Genomic DNA, 18,909 nt, shown 5'->3' with positions numbered 1-18,909 from the left:
TGCTGGAGGTTCAAAGGTCTGAAGTCTAAATACTCTCCAGCCCTCGAGCTGAAAACACTCCCTCACTCACACACACACACACACACACACACAAAGAGACAAGACGAAGGACAACATTTGAAAAAAATGTTTTATTTTTGATACATAATACAAATTTTCAACATGTTCTGCCAGTGTTTGTTATATATTCTCACTTGCATGTGTCCTTAAAGGTGAAGTGTGTCATTTTTTTTTATTGCAAAAGTAAATAGATTATCCGGTCTCAATGTTTCCTTCCCGATGCTAAACATCGTGAGTCTCGGCCCAAACTCATGAAACGAGTCAGACAAAAGTGTCACTCTTCAGGAAGTCCGTCCAAAATGACCAATTTAACTTGGAAAATGGCATAAAGTAAAGCCAAAACAATCTCTGTTACTGTAATCTCCTGTTATCACTGTAAAGCTGCCTTGAAACAATCCATATTGTTAAAGCGCTGTATAAATGAAGGAGACTTGACTTGACATAAAACATCTGCAGCTAATATATAAGCAGTGTTTACATCACGTGTTCAAGAGAACAAAATCATCACTTCCTGCCGCAAAATATCAGCAATAAAACTGTAAATTTCTGCAATCTTTCTCTTTCTCCCTCCATCATGAACGAGTGTGTCTCGAGCGCCAGACGAAACTCAGTAAAGCTGTCATGTTCTCTGGCGTTCGGATGCTGGTGTTCGGGAACACACTCGTGTGAGATGCTACACCAAATCATTCTGATCACACACTTTCAGAAACACCATACCAACATTAGAGATGCTGTGACGCCATTGGTCCACTGGTTACTCCAGTTATCCAATCAAAGGCAAAGCCACATGAATTTATTGAGGGATTTATTCAGTAAATGTGTTTCCATCTTCGTTCATGTGCGTGACTTCTTATCGAATAAAATAATCATCTGACTCAATAACACATTTTCTTGCGTATTTTTAGAATTCGTGTGCATCTTGGCGTTTCCAGCCAACAATTTTACATGGGATATTCCAAAATCCACATGGAAACACAGCTATTGACTGACTTAAGGTCCTTGCACACCGAGTCCGAAATTTTCACATGCGTTTTTTTCGTATTCGTCATCCGGTGGCTCTGTCAAAACACCTCTCAAGATGTTTGCTAATGCTACAGACGCGAAAAACGCAGGAAATCGAACCTGATCCGAATTTTTATACGACGGACGAAAATTTCAGAGGCAGTGTGTAAACGTGATTGACACAACATGAGGTTGTTTTTATTTTTTAACTTGTGAAAATTTTGGACGAGAATTTCAGACTCAGTGTGCAAGTGACTGTGAACATGAAACCTGAAGACACACTTTACCTTAAAGCCACACTGTGTGAGATTTTCTCCCATCTAGTGGTGAAATTGTATATGACTACCACCAACTGAATATTACTCTCTAGCCCCTCCCATTCCAGGAGCGTTTTAACTCCTACAGTGGCCGTATTATTCCAGTCACGAGTAATCTCCCCCGCGCATTCGTCATGGCGCCACTGAGTGTAAAAGCGCGAAAGGCGAAGCATGAATTTCCAGGTATGTCCCTCTTTGGCTAATGTATTTTCAAGATGGAGGTGCAACATGAATGCCCCATTTGAGTGACTGGCTCGTATGTATTCTAAATGGCAGATTCTACGCTTACGAGAACACTTGATTAGTTGGTGGAAGTAATTACACATGAATGAGTACATCTAATTTTGAAAGAACAAAGTGTTTTTTGCTAAGAATCAACTTTAAAAAAATTACACAGTGTAGCTTTAAATAACATTCAGAAACTCTTGTGTTATATCATGTTATATATTTATTTTCCCCACAAGAGGTCGGCAAAGACAACCAGTGTAAGATATTCTGAGCTGAATTAAAAGGTTTATGCATGAAATTGTGAGTTATTTAGAATTTAAGTTGAAAGAATGTGAGGAATGTTCTCAAATTACTATTTATTTATTATTTGTTGATCAAATCTAGTAACTTAAATGTAAATAAGATAAAAAAGAACAAATTGCAATTAAAAAATAGAAAAAAATATTATCAAAATGAAATAGAATAAGCGTTCTGAAAAAAAAAAAGTATAATTTCAGGGCTTCGGTTCATTTTGACCCGCGAGGGAAAGCCGTGTTAAAAAGTGCGAAGGAAGATTAACATTCAGAAACTCTTGTACATTTATGCGCTGGCCACAGTCTTCACAATCCACTCCACGAAGACGGACACCCGCGTGTAGATCCCGTACACGCCGACATCTGCGCAGCCTTTCCCCCAGCTCACAATCCCAGTCAGAAACCATGTGTTCCGGTAGCGTGTGACTAGCGGGCCGCCGCTGTCCCCCTGACAGGAGTCTCGGCCGCCCTCGCGGAACCCGGCGCACAGCATGTTCCTGCTCACCTTCAGGCCCGACTGAGCCCGACACTCGTCCAGCGAGACCTTCGGCACCTCCAGCTTCTGCAGAACCACAGACACCGGGCCCGACTGGGTCAGGCGACCCCAGCCGCTCACTGTCGACATGCGCACCGATGCTAGCGTGCGAACGAACGTGCCGTTAGCGGGAGGAAGGCAGATCGGCACGGCGTAGCGGTCGAGCTTGACGGGGCTGACGAGACGTAGCAGAGCGATATCGCTGTCGGCGCTGGAGTGGTTATACCACGGGTGGACCAACACTTTAGATACTTTCCTCGCCTGTTCGGTTCCTTCGTCTTTATCGAGGATGTGTTCGCCTACAGGAGGAGACAAAAGAACACCGAAAGATGAGATCTGAGAGGAGGAACATCAACAGTACCAAAACTCCTTGCATGAATGATCTTTATTAGAGTTACACTTAACAAACCCCACTTAAAGGAGAACTTGGTAGCTTTTTTAACTTAATAAAACTGTCTAGAAATCATTTGGATGGTTAAACAACCTGTTCTGGTGATATTGGTGACTTTCCCCGCTCCCCCCAGCGTTCCCAGGCGGAAAACCAACCTTGCAACTTGTTCACTACCGTCCCGGCAAGATAGAAATTGGAAGTCTCGTGAGAAGCGAAAGCGAGAACGAGAACGAGCGCGAAACACAAATCGCTTTACGGCAATTCGACATAAACACACACGCATGTATGATGTATTACCAGATTACCCACCTCGATAGACATAGCTCCACGCGATACAGTTGGCTTGCTCCGATCATAACAAACGCACATGAGCAGCGGTAGAGAGGGGGAGGAGGCCGCCGCAAGTGAGTTTTTTACGACTGTGTTGTGAAATATACGCCCCCCCACAGCTGTAGGGGGAGCTCGTGGGGAAAACATGCGACAACAAAAGGGAAAATCAGCGAAGAAGTGACTAGAGTTCGCTAGAGTTGCCGAGTTCTCCTTTAACTTCTTACCGACTGTCACTTGTAAGATGGCTGGATCCTTATTCCAGACACAATGAGCCGCAGTGAGAATCCACTGGGGATTTAGAAGAACACCACCGCATTTAAACACTCCAGAGAGCTGTAGCGAAGCCTGTGGAGAACATGCACACATGTAACCCTTCTTTATCGGCATTGATGTTGCCATGAATAACCTTTAGCATACAGTCAAATCTAAATTTCACCTTCAACATTTCTCACATTATCACAGTTTATTCGCTATAGTTTAGAAAATGGTAATAAAATATGACAACTCAAAGTTAAACTGTGTCTGAACAAATTCATCTTGATAATGTCCGATAACTTTGAGCAAAACATGGTCAGGTCAAAATGTCTGAATCATTTTTAGTCTCAAATTTCTATAACTTTTACTGGTAGTCTCTGTATGAAGAGTTATTGGGTGTAATATGTCACAGTTTACTTTATTCTGCTCTCCTCACTTACAGAAATGAACTATAGTGTCCTGATCACACTAGTGAAACAATATCACAAAATTTATCTGTGTCTGAATAATTTTTGGTTCCTTTCCATTCCAAAGGTTCTTAAAATGTTCTTCACACTGAAAAAACAGTTCTTTACTGAAAGGTTCTTTGGGGAACCCAGAATGGTTCATCGAATCACTGCAAAAAACACCTTTATTTTCAAGAGTGTAAAGAGTACGATTTTCTGATCATGGATAATGTGATTCAGTCATGAATCCTCACCTGCCACGGGCACTGTCCTTTCGGACACACGTTCCCCTTCACAATCCTGGGACTCACGCCCTTCTCCACCAGACGGCCACATGGGAACCCGTCTGAGAAACACAATATGGGATTACGTGGACAACACTGAGGACTTACAGCACAAAACAGGAGGATTCAATGTTCTCTAGCGCATTGAAGTGCACTGGAACCATCCAAATACGCCTACTTCCCTACTATTATAGTGGGCGGGAAAAGAGTAGTGTGTTTGGATTCACAGACCCGGATGACCAACTTCTCCCAAATTGATCTTTCAATCTGCCGGACACTTTTTTATTCCATGAGGCCATGGGAGAAGAGTTATGAATAAGTACATAATACTTTTTTTAACAGTCACAATGTAAGTTTCTTATTCAAATTAAGCACCTACTAAAATACACTCTCAAAAGTAAAGGTTCTAAAAGGGGATTTTCCCAGAGACATTTTGGGTTATCCAGAGAAAGTTATCAGTTCTTAAAGGGATAGTTCACCAAATTTTTTTAATTCTTTCATCATTTACTCCACATGTCGTGTTAGAGCCAAAATACTGCTTTGTATTTGGGTGGTAAGTCCGTTGTTTAACACTGGGTGGCGTATGTCTGTAACTTGGCCTTAGGTATAAAGGCAGTAGATACAATGTTGTTTACAGGTGTTTGACCCGGAAGGGCAAAGGGTTTTTGACCGCTTGCGCGCGGCACTTTGTATTGTTACACTGATGGAAACTATGGACAATGCTGTATTAAAATAAATGGACCACTTTGGATTTCAACATTCGTCTTTATGCATTTGGTTTAGCACAGGGCAATCAAGTGAGCGTAGTAACATAGCGTGTCAAACACGCCTTCCCCGGGTTCAAACAACTAAGTAGTTCGGCATTAAAACGAACTCCTTAATATGTCGTTTCAAACCCGTAATATTTTCATTCATCTTCGGAACACAAATAAAGATCTTTTCAATGAAATCTGAGAGCTTCCTGTCCCTCCATTGACAGCTACGCAACTACCACTTTCACACTTCAGAAAGATCATAAAGAGATTGTAAAACGAATCCATATGAATCGAGTGGTTTAGCCCAGATTTTCTGAAGAGACTCGATCGCTTTTATTCACATTTAAACGTTCATCAACTCGCACATCAGTTGTGGTAAATGGAAGCTCAAGCATGTTCGCTTGACGTGCGAGAACCAGAGAGGTTCCTTCTCGTGTTACTCAGCGCGTTTGAGCTTCTGTTTATGTTCAATGATCAATGTTAAATGTGCATAAAAGCCTAAATTCAATCTGTTCATCATTAAAGCGATCGAGTCTCTTCAGAAAATTTGGACTAAACCGCTCGATTCATATTAATTAGTTTTACAATCTCTTTATGATCTTTTTGAAGCGTGAAAGTGGTAGTTGTGTACCTGTCAATGGAGGGACAGAACACTCTGTGTTCCGAAGATGAACAAAATCTTACAGGTTTCGAACGACATTAGGGTGAGTAAATGCCATTTTACTTAGTATTAAGAATATTTTAAAAACCTTAAAACCTTTTTGCGCCAAAAGGAATCTTTTGTGGAATGGAAAGATTCCGTGGATGTTAAAGGTTCTTCATAGAACCATTGATGCCAATAAAGAACCTTTGATTTTAAGAGTATATGAAATTTTGGACACAGTGACTGTTGGAAATATCCTGCTACTGTGCTAGTTCTGCAGTTTACAGTGTATTTAAAGCTCAGTTCACAAGTTCCTTTGCCCATATAATGTGTAAGCTAATAAGGTTAAGAGTATTTGTCTTCAACTCAAGCTCAGACACACACTCCCAGTGGCGCTACTAAAGCTGGGGGGAGGAGTATAGTGGCGAGATGCCTGAATCATGCAGGTGGAGCTGGGAGGAGGAGTATAGTGGCGAGATGCCTGAATCATGCAGGTGGAGCTGGGAGGAGGAGTATAGTGGCGAGATGCCTGAATCATGCAGGTGGAGCTGGGAGGAGGAGTATAGTGGTGAGATGCCTGAATCCTGCAGGTGAAGCTGGGAGGAGGAGTATAGTGGTGAGATGCCTGAATCATGCAGGTGGAGCTGGGAGGAGGAGTATAGTGGCGAGATGCTTGAATCATGCAGGTGGAGCTGGGAGGAGGAGTATAGTGGCGAGATGCCTGAATCATGCAGGTGGAGCTGGGAGGAGGAGTATAGTGGTGAGATGCCTGAATCGTGCAGGTGGAGCTGGGAGGAGGAGTATAGTGGCGAGATGCCTGAATCATGCAGGTGGAGCTGGGAGGAGGAGTATAGTGGCGAGATGCCTGAATCATGCAGGTGGAGCTGGGAGGAGGAGTATAGTGGCGAGATGCCTGAATCATGCAGGTGGAGCTGGGAGGAGGAGTATAGTGGCGAGATGCCTGAATCGTGCAGGTGGAGCTGGGAGGAGGAGTATAGTGGCGAGATGCCTGAATCATGCAGGTGGAGCTGGGAGGAGGAGTATAGTGGCGAGATGCCTGAATCATGCAGGTGGAGCTGGGGAGGAGGAGTATAGTGGCGAGATGCCTGAATCATGCAGGTGGAGCTGGGGAGGAGGAGTATAGTGGTGAGAAGACTGAATCATGCAGGTGGAGCTGGGAGGAGGAGGAGTATAGTGGCGAGATGCCTGAATCATGCAGGTGGAGCTGGGAGGAGGAGTATAGTGGCGAGATGCCTGAATCATGCAGGTGGAGCTGGGGAGGAGGAGTATAGTGGCGAGATGCCTGAATCATGCAGGTGGAGCTGGGAAGAGGAGTATAGTGGTGAGATGCCTGAATCATGCAGGTGGAGTTGGGGAGGAGGAGTATAGTGGTGAGATGCCTGAATCATGCAGGTGGAGTTGGGGAGGAGGAGTATAGTGGCGAGATGCCTGAATCATGCAGGTGGAGCTGGGGAGGAGGAGTATAGTGGCGAGATGCCTGAATCATGCAGGTGGAGCTGGGAGGAGTATAGTGGTGAGATGCCTGAATCATGCAGGTGGAGCTGGGAGGAGTATAGTGGTGAGATGCCTGAATCATGCAGGTGGAGCTGGGGAGGAGGAGTATAGTGGCGAGATGACTGAATCATGCAGGTGGAGCTGGGAGGAGGAGTATAGTGGTGAGATGCCTGAATCATGCAGGTGGAGCTGGGAAGAGGAGTATAGTGGTGAGATGCCTGAATCATGCAGGTGGAGTTGGGGAGGAGGAGTATAGTGGTGAGATGACTGAATCATGCAGGTGGAGTTGGGGAGGAGGAGTATAGTGGTGAGATGCCTAAATCATGCAGGTGGAGCTGGGGAGGAGGAGTATAGTGGCGAGATGCCTAAATCATGCAGGTGGAGCTGGGGAGGAGGAGTATAGTGGTGAGATGCCTAAATCATGCAGGTGGAGCTGGGAGGAGGAGTATAGTGGCGAGATGCCTAAATCATGCAGGTGGAGTTGGGGAGGAGGAGTATAGTGGTGAGATGCCTGAATCATGCAGGTGGAGTTGGGGAGGAGGAGTATAGTGGTGAGATGCCTAAATCATGCAGGTGGAGCTGGGGAGGAGGAGTATAGTGGCGAGATGCCTAAATCATGCAGGTGGAGCTGGGAGGAGGAGTATAGTGGCGAGATCCCTGAATCATGCAGGTGGAGCTGGGAGGAGGAGGAGTATAGTGGCGAGATGCCTGAATCATGCAGGTGGAGCTGGGGAGGAGGAGTATAGTGGCGAGATGACTGAATCATGCAGGTGGAGCTGGGAGGAGGAGTATAGTGGCGAGATGACTGAATCATGCAGGTGGAGCTGGGAGGAGTATAGTGGCGAGATGCCTGAATCATGCAGGTGGAGCTGGGAGGAGGAGTATAGTGGTGAGATGACTGAATCATGCAGGTGGAGCTGGGAGGAGGAGTATAGTGGCGAGATGCCTAAATCATGCAGGTGGAGCTGGGAGGAGGAGGAGTATAGTGGCGAGATGCCTGAATCATGCAGGTGGAGCTGGGGAGGAGGAGTATAGGGGTGAGATGACTGAATCATGCAGGTGGAGCTGGGAGGAGGAGTATAGTGGTGAGATGCCTGAATCATGCAGGTGGAGCTGGGAGGAGGAGTATAGTGGTGAGATGCCTGAATCCTGCAGGTGAAGCTGGGAGGAGGAGTATAGTGGTGAGATGCCTGAATCATGCAGGTGGAGCTGGGGAGGAGGAGTATAGTGGCGAGATGCCTGAATCATGCAGGTGGAGCTGGGAGGAGGAGTATAGTGGCGAGATGCCTGAATCATGCAGGTGGAGCTGGGAGGAGGAGTATAGTGGCGAGATGCCTGAATCATGCAGGTGGAGCTGGGAGGAGGAGTATAGTGGCGAGATGCCTGAATCATGCAGGTGGAGCTGGGAGGAGGAGTATAGTGGCGAGATGCCTGAATCATGCAGGTGGAGCTGGGGAGGAGGAGTATAGTGGCGAGATGCCTGAATCATGCAGGTGGAGCTGGGGAGGAGGAGTATAGTGGTGAGAAGACTGAATCATGCAGGTGGAGCTGGGAGGAGGAGTATAGTGGCAAGATGCCTGAATCATGCAGGTGGAGCTGGGGAGGAGGAGTATAGTGGCGAGATGCCTGAATCATGCAGGTGGAGCTGGGAAGAGGAGTATAGTGGTGAGATGCCTGAATCATGCAGGTGGAGTTGGGGAGGAGGAGTATAGTGGTGAGATGCCTGAATCATGCAGGTGGAGTTGGGGAGGAGGAGTATAGTGGCGAGATGCCTGAATCATGCAGGTGGAGCTGGGAAGGAGGAGTATAGTGGCGAGATGCCTGAATCATGCAGGTGGAGCTGGGAGGAGTATAGTGGTGAGATGCCTGAATCATGCAGGTGGAGCTGGGAGGAGTATAGTGGCGAGATGCCTGAATCATGCAGGTGGAGCTGGGGAGGAGGAGTATAGTGGCGAGATGACTGAATCATGCAGGTGGAGCTGGGAGGAGGAGTATAGTGGTGAGATGCCTGAATCATGCAGGTGGAGCTGGGAAGAGGAGTATAGTGGTGAGATGCCTGAATCATGCAGGTGGAGCTGGGAGGAGGAGTATAGTGGCGAGATGCCTAAATCATGCAGGTGGAGTTGGGGAGGAGGAGTATAGTGGTGAGATGACTGAATCATGCAGGTGGAGTTGGGGAGGAGGAGTATAGTGGTGAGATGCCTAAATCATGCAGGTGGAGCTGGGGAGGAGGAGTATAGTGGCGAGATGCCTAAATCATGCAGGTGGAGCTGGGGAGGAGGAGTATAGTGGTGAGATGCCTAAATCATGCAGGTGGAGCTGGGAAGAGGAGTATAGTGGCGAGATGCCTAAATCATGCAGGTGGAGTTGGGGAGGAGGAGTATAGTGGTGAGATGACTGAATCATGCAGGTGGAGTTGGGGAGGAGGAGTATAGTGGTGAGATGCCTAAATCATGCAGGTGGAGCTGGGGAGGAGGAGTATAGTGGCGAGATGCCTAAATCATGCAGGTGGAGCTGGGGAGGAGGAGTATAGTGGTGAGATGCCTAAATCATGCAGGTGGAGCTGGGGAGGAGGAGTATAGTGGTGAGATGCCTGAATCATGCAGGTGGAGCTGGGGAGGAGGAGTATAGTGGCGAGATGCCTAAATCATGCAGGTGGAGCTGGGGAGGAGGAGTATAGTGGCGAGATGCCTAAATCATGCAGGTGGAGCTGGGAGGAGGAGGAGTATAGTGGCGAGATGCCTGAATCATGCAGGTGGAGCTGGGGAGGAGGAGTATAGTGGCGAGATGACTGAATCATGCAGGTGGAGCTGGGAAGGTGGAGCTGGGAGGAGTATCTCACCACTATACTCCTCCCAGCTCCACCTGCAGGATGAGGAGTATAGTGGCGAGATGCCTGAATCATGCAGGTGGAGCTGGGGAGGAGGAGTATAGTGGCGAGATGACTGAATCATGCAGGTGGAGCTGGGAGGAGGAGTATAGTGGCGAGATGACTGAATCATGCAGGTGGAGCTGGGAGGAGGAGTATAGTGGCGAGATGCCTGAATCATGCAGGTGGAGCTGGGAGGAGGAGTATAGTGGTGAGATGCCTGAATCATGCAGGTGGAGCTGGGAGGAGGAGTATAGTGGTGAGATGCCTGAATCATGCAGGTGGAGCTGGGAGGAGGAGTATAGTGGTGAGATGCCTGAATCATGCAGGTGGAGCTGGGAGGAGGAGTATAGTGGTGAGATGCCTGAATCATGCAGGTGGAGCTGGGAGGAGGAGTATAGTGGTGAGATGCCTGAATCATGCAGGTGGAGCTGGGAGGAGGAGTATAGTGGTGAGATGACTGAATCATGCAGGTGGAGCTGGGAGGAGGAGTATAGTGGCGAGATGCCTGAATCATGCAGGTGGAGCTGGGAGGAGGAGTATAGTGGCGAGATGCCTGAATCATGCAGGTGGAGATGGGAGGAGGAGTATAGTGGCGAGATGCCTGAATCATGCAGGTGGAGCTGGGAGGAGGAGTATAGTGGCGAGATGACTGAATCATGCAGGTGGAGCTGGGAGGAGGAGTATAGTGGCGAGATGCCTGAATCATGCAGGTGGAGCTGGGAGGAGGAGTATAGTGGCGAGATGACTGAATCATGCAGGTGGAGCTGGGAGGAGTATAGTGGCGAGATGCCTGAATCATGCAGGTGGAGCTGGGAGGAGGAGTATAGTGGTGAGATGCCTGAATCATGCAGGTGGAGCTGGGAGGAGGAGTATAGTGGCGAGATGCCTGAATCATGCAGGTGGAGATGGGAGGAGGAGTATAGTGGCGAGATGCCTGAATCATGCAGGTGGAGCTGGGAGGAGGAGTATAGTGGCGAGATGACTGAATCATGCAGGTGGAGCTGGGAGGAGGAGTATAGTGGCGAGATGCCTGAATCATGCAGGTGGAGCTGGGAGGAGGAGTATAGTGGCGAGATGACTGAATCATGCAGGTGGAGCTGGGAGGAGTATAGTGGCGAGATGCCTGAATCATGCAGGTGGAGCTGGGAGGAGGAGTATAGTGGTGAGATGACTGAATCATGCAGGTGGAGCTGGGAGGAGGAGTATAGTGGCGAGATGCCTAAATCATGCAGGTGGAGCTGGGAGGAGGAGTATAGTGGCGAGATGCCTGAATCATGCAGGTGGAGCTGGGGAGGAGGAGTATAGTGGTGAGATGACTGAATCATGCAGGTGGAGCTGGGAGGAGGAGTATAGTGGCGAGATGACTGAATCATGCAGGTGGAGCTGGGAGGAGGAGTATAGTGGTGAGATGACTGAATCATGCAGGTGGAGCTGGGAGGAGGAGTATAGTGGTGAGATGCCTGAATCATGCAGGTGGAGCTGGGAGGAGGAGTAAAGTGGTGAGATGCCTGAATCATGCAGGTGGAGCTGGGAGGAGTATAGTGGCGAGATTACTGAATCATGCAGGTGGAGCTGGGAGGAGGAGTATAGTGGTGAGATGCCTGAATCATGCAGGTGGAGCTGGGATGAGGAGTATAGTGGCGAGATGCCTGAATCATGCAGGTGGAGCTGGGGAGGAGGAGTATAGTGGCGAGATGACTGAATCATGCAGGTGGAGCTGGGAGGAGGAGTATAGTGGCGAGATGCCTGAATCATGCAGGTGGAGCTGGGAGGAGGAGTATAGTGGTGAGATGCCTGAATCATGCAGGTGGAGCTGGGAGGAGGAGTATAGTGGTGAGATGCCTGAATCATGCAGGTGGAGCTGGGAGGAGGAGTATAGTGGTGAGATACCTGAATCATGCAGGTGGAGCTGGGAGGAGGAGTATAGTGGTGAGATGCCTGAATCATGCAGGTGGAGCTGGGAGGATGAGTATAGTGGTGAGATGCCTGAATCATGCAGGTGGAGCTGGGGAGGAGGAGTATAGTGGCGAGATGCCTGAATCATGCAGGTGGAGCTGGGAGGAGGAGTATAGTGGCGAGATGACTGAATCATGCAGGTGGAGCTGGGAGGAGGAGTATAGTGGTGAGATGCCTGAATCATGCAGGTGGAGCTGGGAGGATGAGTATAGTGGTGAGATGCCTGAATCATGCAGGTGGAGCTGGGAGGAGGAGTATAGTGGCGAGATGCCTGAATCATGCAGGTGGAGCTGGGAGGATGAGTATAGTGGTGAGATGCCTGAATCCTGCAGGTGGAGCTGGGAGGAGGAGTATAGTGGTGAGATGCCTGAATCATGCAGGTGGAGCTGGGAGGAGGAGTATAGTGGCGAGATGCCTGAATCATGCAGGTGGAGCTGGGAGGAGGAGTATAGTGGCGAGATTAGATGGGTTCACTCCTACCGAAATTACGTTGTGAACTTCACTTTTTGAATTTTCTGTATGCATGAAATCCCTGCATGACCAGCTACAGCTTTTAAAGAAAATGTCAAATAACCATTTTTATTTCTGAGTTGATAACTGCAGTAGCACATACTGTGTGTGTGTGTGTGTGTGTGTGTGAGTGTGTGTGTCTGTGTGTGTGTGTGTGTGTGTGTTGTGTGTGTGTGTGTGTGTGAGAGTGTGTGTGTGAGTGTGTGTGTGTGTGTGTGTGTGTGTGTGTGTGTGTGTGTGTGTGTATGTGTGTAAGAGTGTATGTGTGTGTGTGTGTGTGTGTGTGTGTGTGTGTGTGTGTGTCTGTGTCTGTGTGTGTGTGTCTGTGTCTGAGTGTGTGTGTGTGTGTGTGTGTGTGTGTGTGTCTGTGTGTGTGTGTGTGAGACGCACCCTGTGGCACGCAGCTGCTGTTGTCCGTGTGCAGTGTGTATCCAGGAGCACAGTCGCAGCGATGGGTCGTGTCAGTGATCTCCACACAGAAGTGATCGCAGCCGCCGTTCCTGTACAAACATCCGTAGGAACTCGCTGGGAATATTTCTGTGGGACGGACGACAGGATTTAAAGATGAGTAGATGTTCAGCTGTGTGACGCTGCTGATGTGTGTGTGTGTGTGTGTGTCACCTTTGTCACAGTGTCGCCCCTCGAAGTTCACTGGGCAGATGCAGACGTATGTGTTCTTCTGATCCACACATGTGGCCCCGTTCTGACACGCTGCCGACTGACAGAAGTCCACCTCTGAAGAGCCAAACAACACATTCACAGGATCAGAACACACAGAGAGGTTGCCAGGTCGTTGCTATGGAGTTCTGAGTGGTTGTCAGGTCGTTGCTATGGAGTTCTGAGTGGTTGTGAGGTCATTGCAGTGTGGTTCTGAGTGGTTGTCAGGTCGTTGCTATGGAGTTCTGAGTGGTTGTGTGGTTGTTGCTATAGAGTTCTGAGTGGTTGTCAGGTCAATGCTTTGGGGCTCTGAGTTGTTGTCAGGTCGTTGATATGGAGTTCTGAGTGGTTGTCAGGTCATTGCTATGCAGTTCTGAGTGGTTGTCAGGTCATTGCTATGGAGATCTGAGTGGTTGTCAGGTTGTTGCTATGGAGTGGAGTGTCAGGTCATAGCTATGGAGATCTAAGTGGTTGTCACTATGGACTGGTTGTCAGGTCATTGCTATGGAGGTCATAGCTATGGAGATCTAAGTGGTTGTCACTATGGACTGGTTGTCAGGTCATTGCTATGGAGTTCTGAGTGGTTGTGTGGTTGTTGCTATGGAGTGGTTGTGTGGTCATTACTATGGAGATCTAAGTGGTTGTCAGGTTGTTCCTAAGGAGTGGTTGTCAGGTCATTGCTATGGAGTGCTGAGTGGTTGTCAGGTTGTTCCTAAGGAGTGGTTGTCAGGTCATTACTATGGAGTGCTGAGTGGTTGCCAGGTTGTCGCTATGGAGTGGTTGTCAGGTCATAGCTATGGAGATCTAAGTGGTTGTCAGGTTGTCACTATGGAGTGGTTGTCAGGTCATTACTATGGAGATCTAAGTGGTTGTCAGGTTGTTCCTAAGGAGTGGTTGTCAGGTCATTACTATGGAGTGCTGAGTGCTTGTCAGGTTGTCGCTATGGAGTGGTTGTCAGGTCATAGCTATGGAGATCTAAGTGGTTGTCAGGTTGTCACTATTGAGTGGTTGTCAGGTCATTGCTATGGGGTTCTAAGTGGTTGTCAGGTCGTTGCTATGGAGTTCTAAGTGGTTGTAAGGTTGTTGCTATGGAGTGGCTGTCAGGTTGTTGCTATGGAGTTCTGAGTGGTTATCAGGTTGTTGCCATGGAGTGGCTGTCAGGTCATTGCTATGGGGTTCTGAGTGGTTTTCAGGTCGTTGCTATGGAGTTCTAAGTGGTTGTAAGGTTGTTGTTATGGAGTGGCTGCCAGGTCAATGCTATGGTGTTCTGTGTGGTTGTCAGGTCGTTGCTATGGAGTTCTGAGTGGTTGTCAGGTTGTTGCTATGGAGTGGCTGTCAGGTCATTGCTATGGTGTTCTGAGTGGTTGTCAGGTCGTTGCTATGGAGTTCTGAGTGGTTGTCAAGGTTGTTGCTATGGAGTGGTTGTCAGGTCATTGCTATGAAGTTCTGAGTGGTTGTCAGGTTGTTGCTATGGAGTGGCTGTCAGGTCATTGCTATGGGGTTCTAAATGGTTGTCAGGTTGTTGCTATGGAGTGGTTGTCAGATCATTGCTATGGAGATCTAAGTGGTTGTCAGGTTGTCGCTATGGAGTGGTTGCCAGGTCATTGCTATGGAGATCTAAGTGGTTGTCAGATTGTCGCTATGGAGTGGTTGTCAGGTCATAGCTATGGAGATCTGAGTGGTTGTGTGGTTGTTGCTATGGAGTGGTCATTACTATGGAGATCTAAGTGGTTGTCATGTTGTTCCTAAGGAGTGGTTGTCAGGTCATTACTATGGAGTGCTGAGTGGTTGTCAGGTTGTTGCTATGGAGTGGTTGTCAGGTTGTTGCTATGGAGTTCTGAGTGGTTATCAGGTTGTTGCCATGGAGTGGCTGTCAGGGCATTGCTGTGGTGTTCTGTGTGGTTGTCAGGTCGTTGCTATGGAGTTCTGAGTGGTTGTCAGGTTGTTGCTATGTAGTGGCTGTCAGGTCATTGCTATGTGTTCTGAGTGGTTGTCAGGTCGTTGCTATGGGGTTCTGAGTGGTTGTCAAGGTTGTTGCTATGGAGTGGTTGTCAGGTCATTGCTATGAAGTTCTGAGTGGTTGTCAGGTTGTTGCTATGGAGTGGTTGTGTGGTCATTACTATGGAGATCTAAGTGGTTGTCAGGTTGTTCCTAAGGAGTGGTTGTCAGGTCATTGCTATGGAGTGCTGAGTGGTTGTCAGGTTGTTCCTAAGGAGTGGTTGTCAGGTCATTACTATGGAGTGCTGAGTGGTTGCCAGGTTGTCGCTATGGAGTGGTTGTCAGGTAATAGCTATGGAGATCTAAGTGGTTGTCAGGTTGTCACTATGGAGTGGTTGTCAGGTCATTACTATGGAGATCTAAGTGGTTGTCAGGTTGTTCCTAAGGAGTGGTTGTCAGGTCATTACTATGGAGTGCTGAGTGCTTGTCAGGTTGTCGCTATGGAGTGGTTGTCAGGTCATAGCTATGGAGATCTAAGTGGTTGTCAGGTTGTCACTATTGAGTGGTTGTCAGGTCATTGCTATGGGGTTCTAAGTGGTTGTCAGGTCGTTGCTATGGAGTTCTAAGTGGTTGTAAGGTTGTTGCTATGGAGTGGCTGTCAGGTTGTTGCTATGGAGTTCTGAGTGGTTATCAGGTTGTTGCCATGGAGTGGCTGTCAGGTCATTGCTATGGGGTTCTGAGTGGTTTTCAGGTCGTTGCTATGGAGTTCTAAGTGGTTGTAAGGTTGTTGCTATGGAGTGGCTGCCAGGTCAATGCTATGGTGTTCTGTGTGGTTGTCAGGTCGTTGCTATGGAGTTCTGAGTGGTTGTCAGGTTGTTGCTATGGAGTGGCTGTCAGGTCATTGCTATGGTGTTCTGAGTGGTTGTCAGGTCGTTGCTATGGAGTTCTGAGTGGTTGTCAAGGTTGTTGCTATGGAGTGGTTGTCAGGTCATTGCTATGAAGTTCTGAGTGGTTGTCAGGTTGTTGCTATGGAGTGGCTGTCAGGTCATTGCTATGGGGTTCTAAATGGTTGTCAGGTTGTTGCTATGGAGTGGTTGTCAGATCATTGCTATGGAGATCTAAGTGGTTGTCAGGTTGTCGCTATGGAGTGGTTGCCAGGTCATTGCTATGGAGATCTAAGTGGTTGTCAGATTGTCGCTATGGAGTGGTTGTCAGGTCATAGCTATGGAGATCTGAGTGGTTGTGTGGTTGTTGCTATGGAGTGGTCATTACTATGGAGATCTAAGTGGTTGTCAGGTTGTTCCTAAGGAGTGGTTGTCAGGTCATTACTATGGAGTGCTGAGTGGTTGTCAGGTTGTTGCTATGGAGTGGTTGTCAGGTTGTTGCTATGGAGTTCTGAGTGGTTATCAGGTTGTTGCCATGGAGTGGCTGTCAGGGCATTGCTGTGGTGTTCTGTGTGGTTGTCAGGTCGTTGCTATGGAGATCTAAGTGGTTGTCAGGTTGTTGCTAAGGAGTGGTTGTCAGGTCATTACTATGGAGTTCTGAGTGGTTGTCAGGTCATTGCAATGTGGTTCTGAGTTGTTGTCAGGTCGTTGCTATGGAGTTCTGAGTGGTTGTGTGGTTGTTGCTATAGAGTTCTGAGTGGTTGTCAGGTCAATGCTTTGGGGCTCTGAGTGGTTGTCAGGTCGTTGCTATGGAGTTCTGAGTGGTTGTCAGGTCATTGCTATGCAGTTCTGAGTGGTTGTCAGGTCATTGCTATGGAGATCTGAGTAGTTTTCAGGTTGTTGCTATGGAGTGGCTGTCAGGTCATTGCTATGGGGTTCTGAATGGTTGTCAGGTCATTGCTATGGAGTTCTGAATTGTTGTCAGGTTGTTGCTATGGAGTGGCTGTCAGGTCATTGCTATGGTGTTCTGAGTGGTTGTCAGGTCATTGCTATGGTGTTCTGAGTGGTTGTCAGGTTGTTGCCATTGAGTGGCTGTCAGGTCATTGCTATGGGCTTCTGAATGGTTGTCAGGTCATTGCTATGGAGTTCTGAATTGTTGTCAGGTTGTTGCTATGGAGTGGTTTTCAGGTCATAGCTATGGAGATCTAAGTGGTTGTCAGGTTGTCGCTATGGAGTCGTTGCCAGGTCATTGCTATGGAGATCTAAGTGGTTGTCAGGTTGTCGCTATGGAGTGGTTGCCAGGTCATTGCTATAAAGTTCTGAGTGGTTGTCAGGTTGTTGCTATGGAGTGGCTGTCAGGTCATTGCTATGGGGTTCTAAATGGTTGTCAGGTTGTTGCTATGGAGTGGTTGTCAGATCATTGCTATGGAGATCTAAGTGGTTGTCAGGTTGTCGCTATGGAGTGGTTGCCAGGTCATTGCTATAAAGTTCTGAGTGGTTGTCAGGTTGTTGCTATGGAGTGGCTGTCAGGTCATTGCTATGGGGTTCTAAATGGTTGTCAGGTTGTTGCTATGGAGTGGTTGTCAGATCATTGCTATGGAGATCTAAGTGGTTGTCAGATTGTCGCTATGGAGTGGTTGTCAGGTCATAGCTATGGAGATCTAAGTGGTTGTCAGATTGTCGCTATGGAGTGGTTGTCAGGTCATTGCTATGGAGTTCTGAGTGGTTGTGTGGTTGTTGCTATGGAGGGGTTGTGTGGTCATTACTATGGAGATCTAAGTGGTTGTCAGGTTGTTGCTAAGGAGTGGTTGTCAGGTCATTACTATGGAGTTCAGAGTGGTTGTCAGGTCATTGCAATGTGGTTCTGAGTTGTTGTCAGGTCATAGCTATGGAGATCTAAGTGGTTGTCAGGTTGTCGCTAAGGAGTGGTTGCCAGGTCATTGCTATGGAGTTTTGAGTGGTTGTCAGGTTGTTGCTATGGAGTGGTTGTCAGGTCATTGCTATGCAGTTGCTAAGGAGTTCATTTCTAACTTTTCAAATTTTATGCGCAACATTTAAAAAATTATTCAATAATTTTGAACAACTCTAGCATGTAATTACTGATTAAATGTAATGTATAGTTTTATCAGATGTTTGTGTGCCGCATGTAAGCACTGGTTCACCTGTGTATCTCTTCCAGAACTCCTCCTGAAACACAACAGGAGAATCTGTTAGATCTCCATCAGCTCTTCTGCTGAATGGACAGCAGGCTAGTGTTAGTTCTGCTCACCAGTTGTTCAGGGACGCTGAAGATCTCTCGGGCCTCCTCATGCGAGCACACCTCCTCCAGACACTCCCGCTCCAGATCTCCCAGCTTCAGCTCCTCCAGGAACGAGTTCTCCCGTCGGACACGCTGCCGGAGCGCCCGGCTGGCCTCGGACTTACTGAGGAACACTGCAGATGACATTACACAATTACAACGCATGATCTAGTCAGCCGGATCCAGGCCGTATCCGATCTTAAACCAGACTGAACTGGATAAATATTCTGAATGATCCGATCCAATCTGACCTCTGACCTGTAATGCTGCCTGAATCATAATCATAATCACACACTGTTCGCTCGTTGGCCAGAGGAGAACTGAGACTGAGTCTGGTTTCTCACAAGGTTTATTCCTCCATTCTGTCACTGATGGAGTTTTGGTTCCTTCACTGTCGCCTCTGGCTTTTGTCTTGCTTAGTCGGGGACATTTAATATTCAACAATATTATTGATCTGTCTTTTGATAAATATTAAGGCATTGACACCATTATATGAGAACTGAACTGAGCTGGACGATGACATCACGGTTTTCTCCAGACTCAGAGCGGCTATATATATAAATTAACTAAATAAATAACCCTTTTACAACAGAAATGAAGCATCACTGAACTTACTTAAGCTGGACTGTGACTCTGTTTTCTTCTAGAAACAAACTCTGTTGCATTATTTTCCTGTTATCTCTGTAAAGCTGCTTTGATACAATCTGTATTGTAAAAAGCACTGTATAAATAAAGGTGA

The 18,909-nt window shown here is 47.6% G+C and overlaps 1 protein-coding gene across 1 annotated transcript in view; it reads right to left on the bottom strand.

Annotated features, from left to right (window-relative positions):
- Nucleotides 1-112: 112 nt before the first annotated feature.
- Nucleotides 113-18,909, bottom strand: part of f7l (coagulation factor VII, like) — a 19,088-nt gene continuing 291 nt past the window's right edge. The window contains exons 2-8 of the mRNA XM_081361792.1: nt 18,141-18,304; nt 18,034-18,058; nt 13,014-13,127; nt 12,783-12,929; nt 4,112-4,203; nt 3,381-3,501; nt 113-2,734 (exon numbers count right to left, since the gene is read on the bottom strand). Of these exons, the coding sequence (XP_081217918.1) occupies nt 2,187-2,734; nt 3,381-3,501; nt 4,112-4,203; nt 12,783-12,929; nt 13,014-13,127; nt 18,034-18,058; nt 18,141-18,304 (1,211 nt within the window). The 3' untranslated portion in view covers nt 113-2,186. The remainder of the gene's footprint in view (nt 2,735-3,380; nt 3,502-4,111; nt 4,204-12,782; nt 12,930-13,013; nt 13,128-18,033; nt 18,059-18,140; nt 18,305-18,909) is intronic.

The sequence above is a fragment of the Scardinius erythrophthalmus genome (assembly GCF_964197995.2).
Source record: "Scardinius erythrophthalmus genome assembly, chromosome: 3".
Taxonomy (NCBI): domain Eukaryota; kingdom Metazoa; phylum Chordata; class Actinopteri; order Cypriniformes; family Leuciscidae; genus Scardinius; species Scardinius erythrophthalmus.
This window is presented reverse-complemented; position numbering and strand designations above follow the sequence as displayed.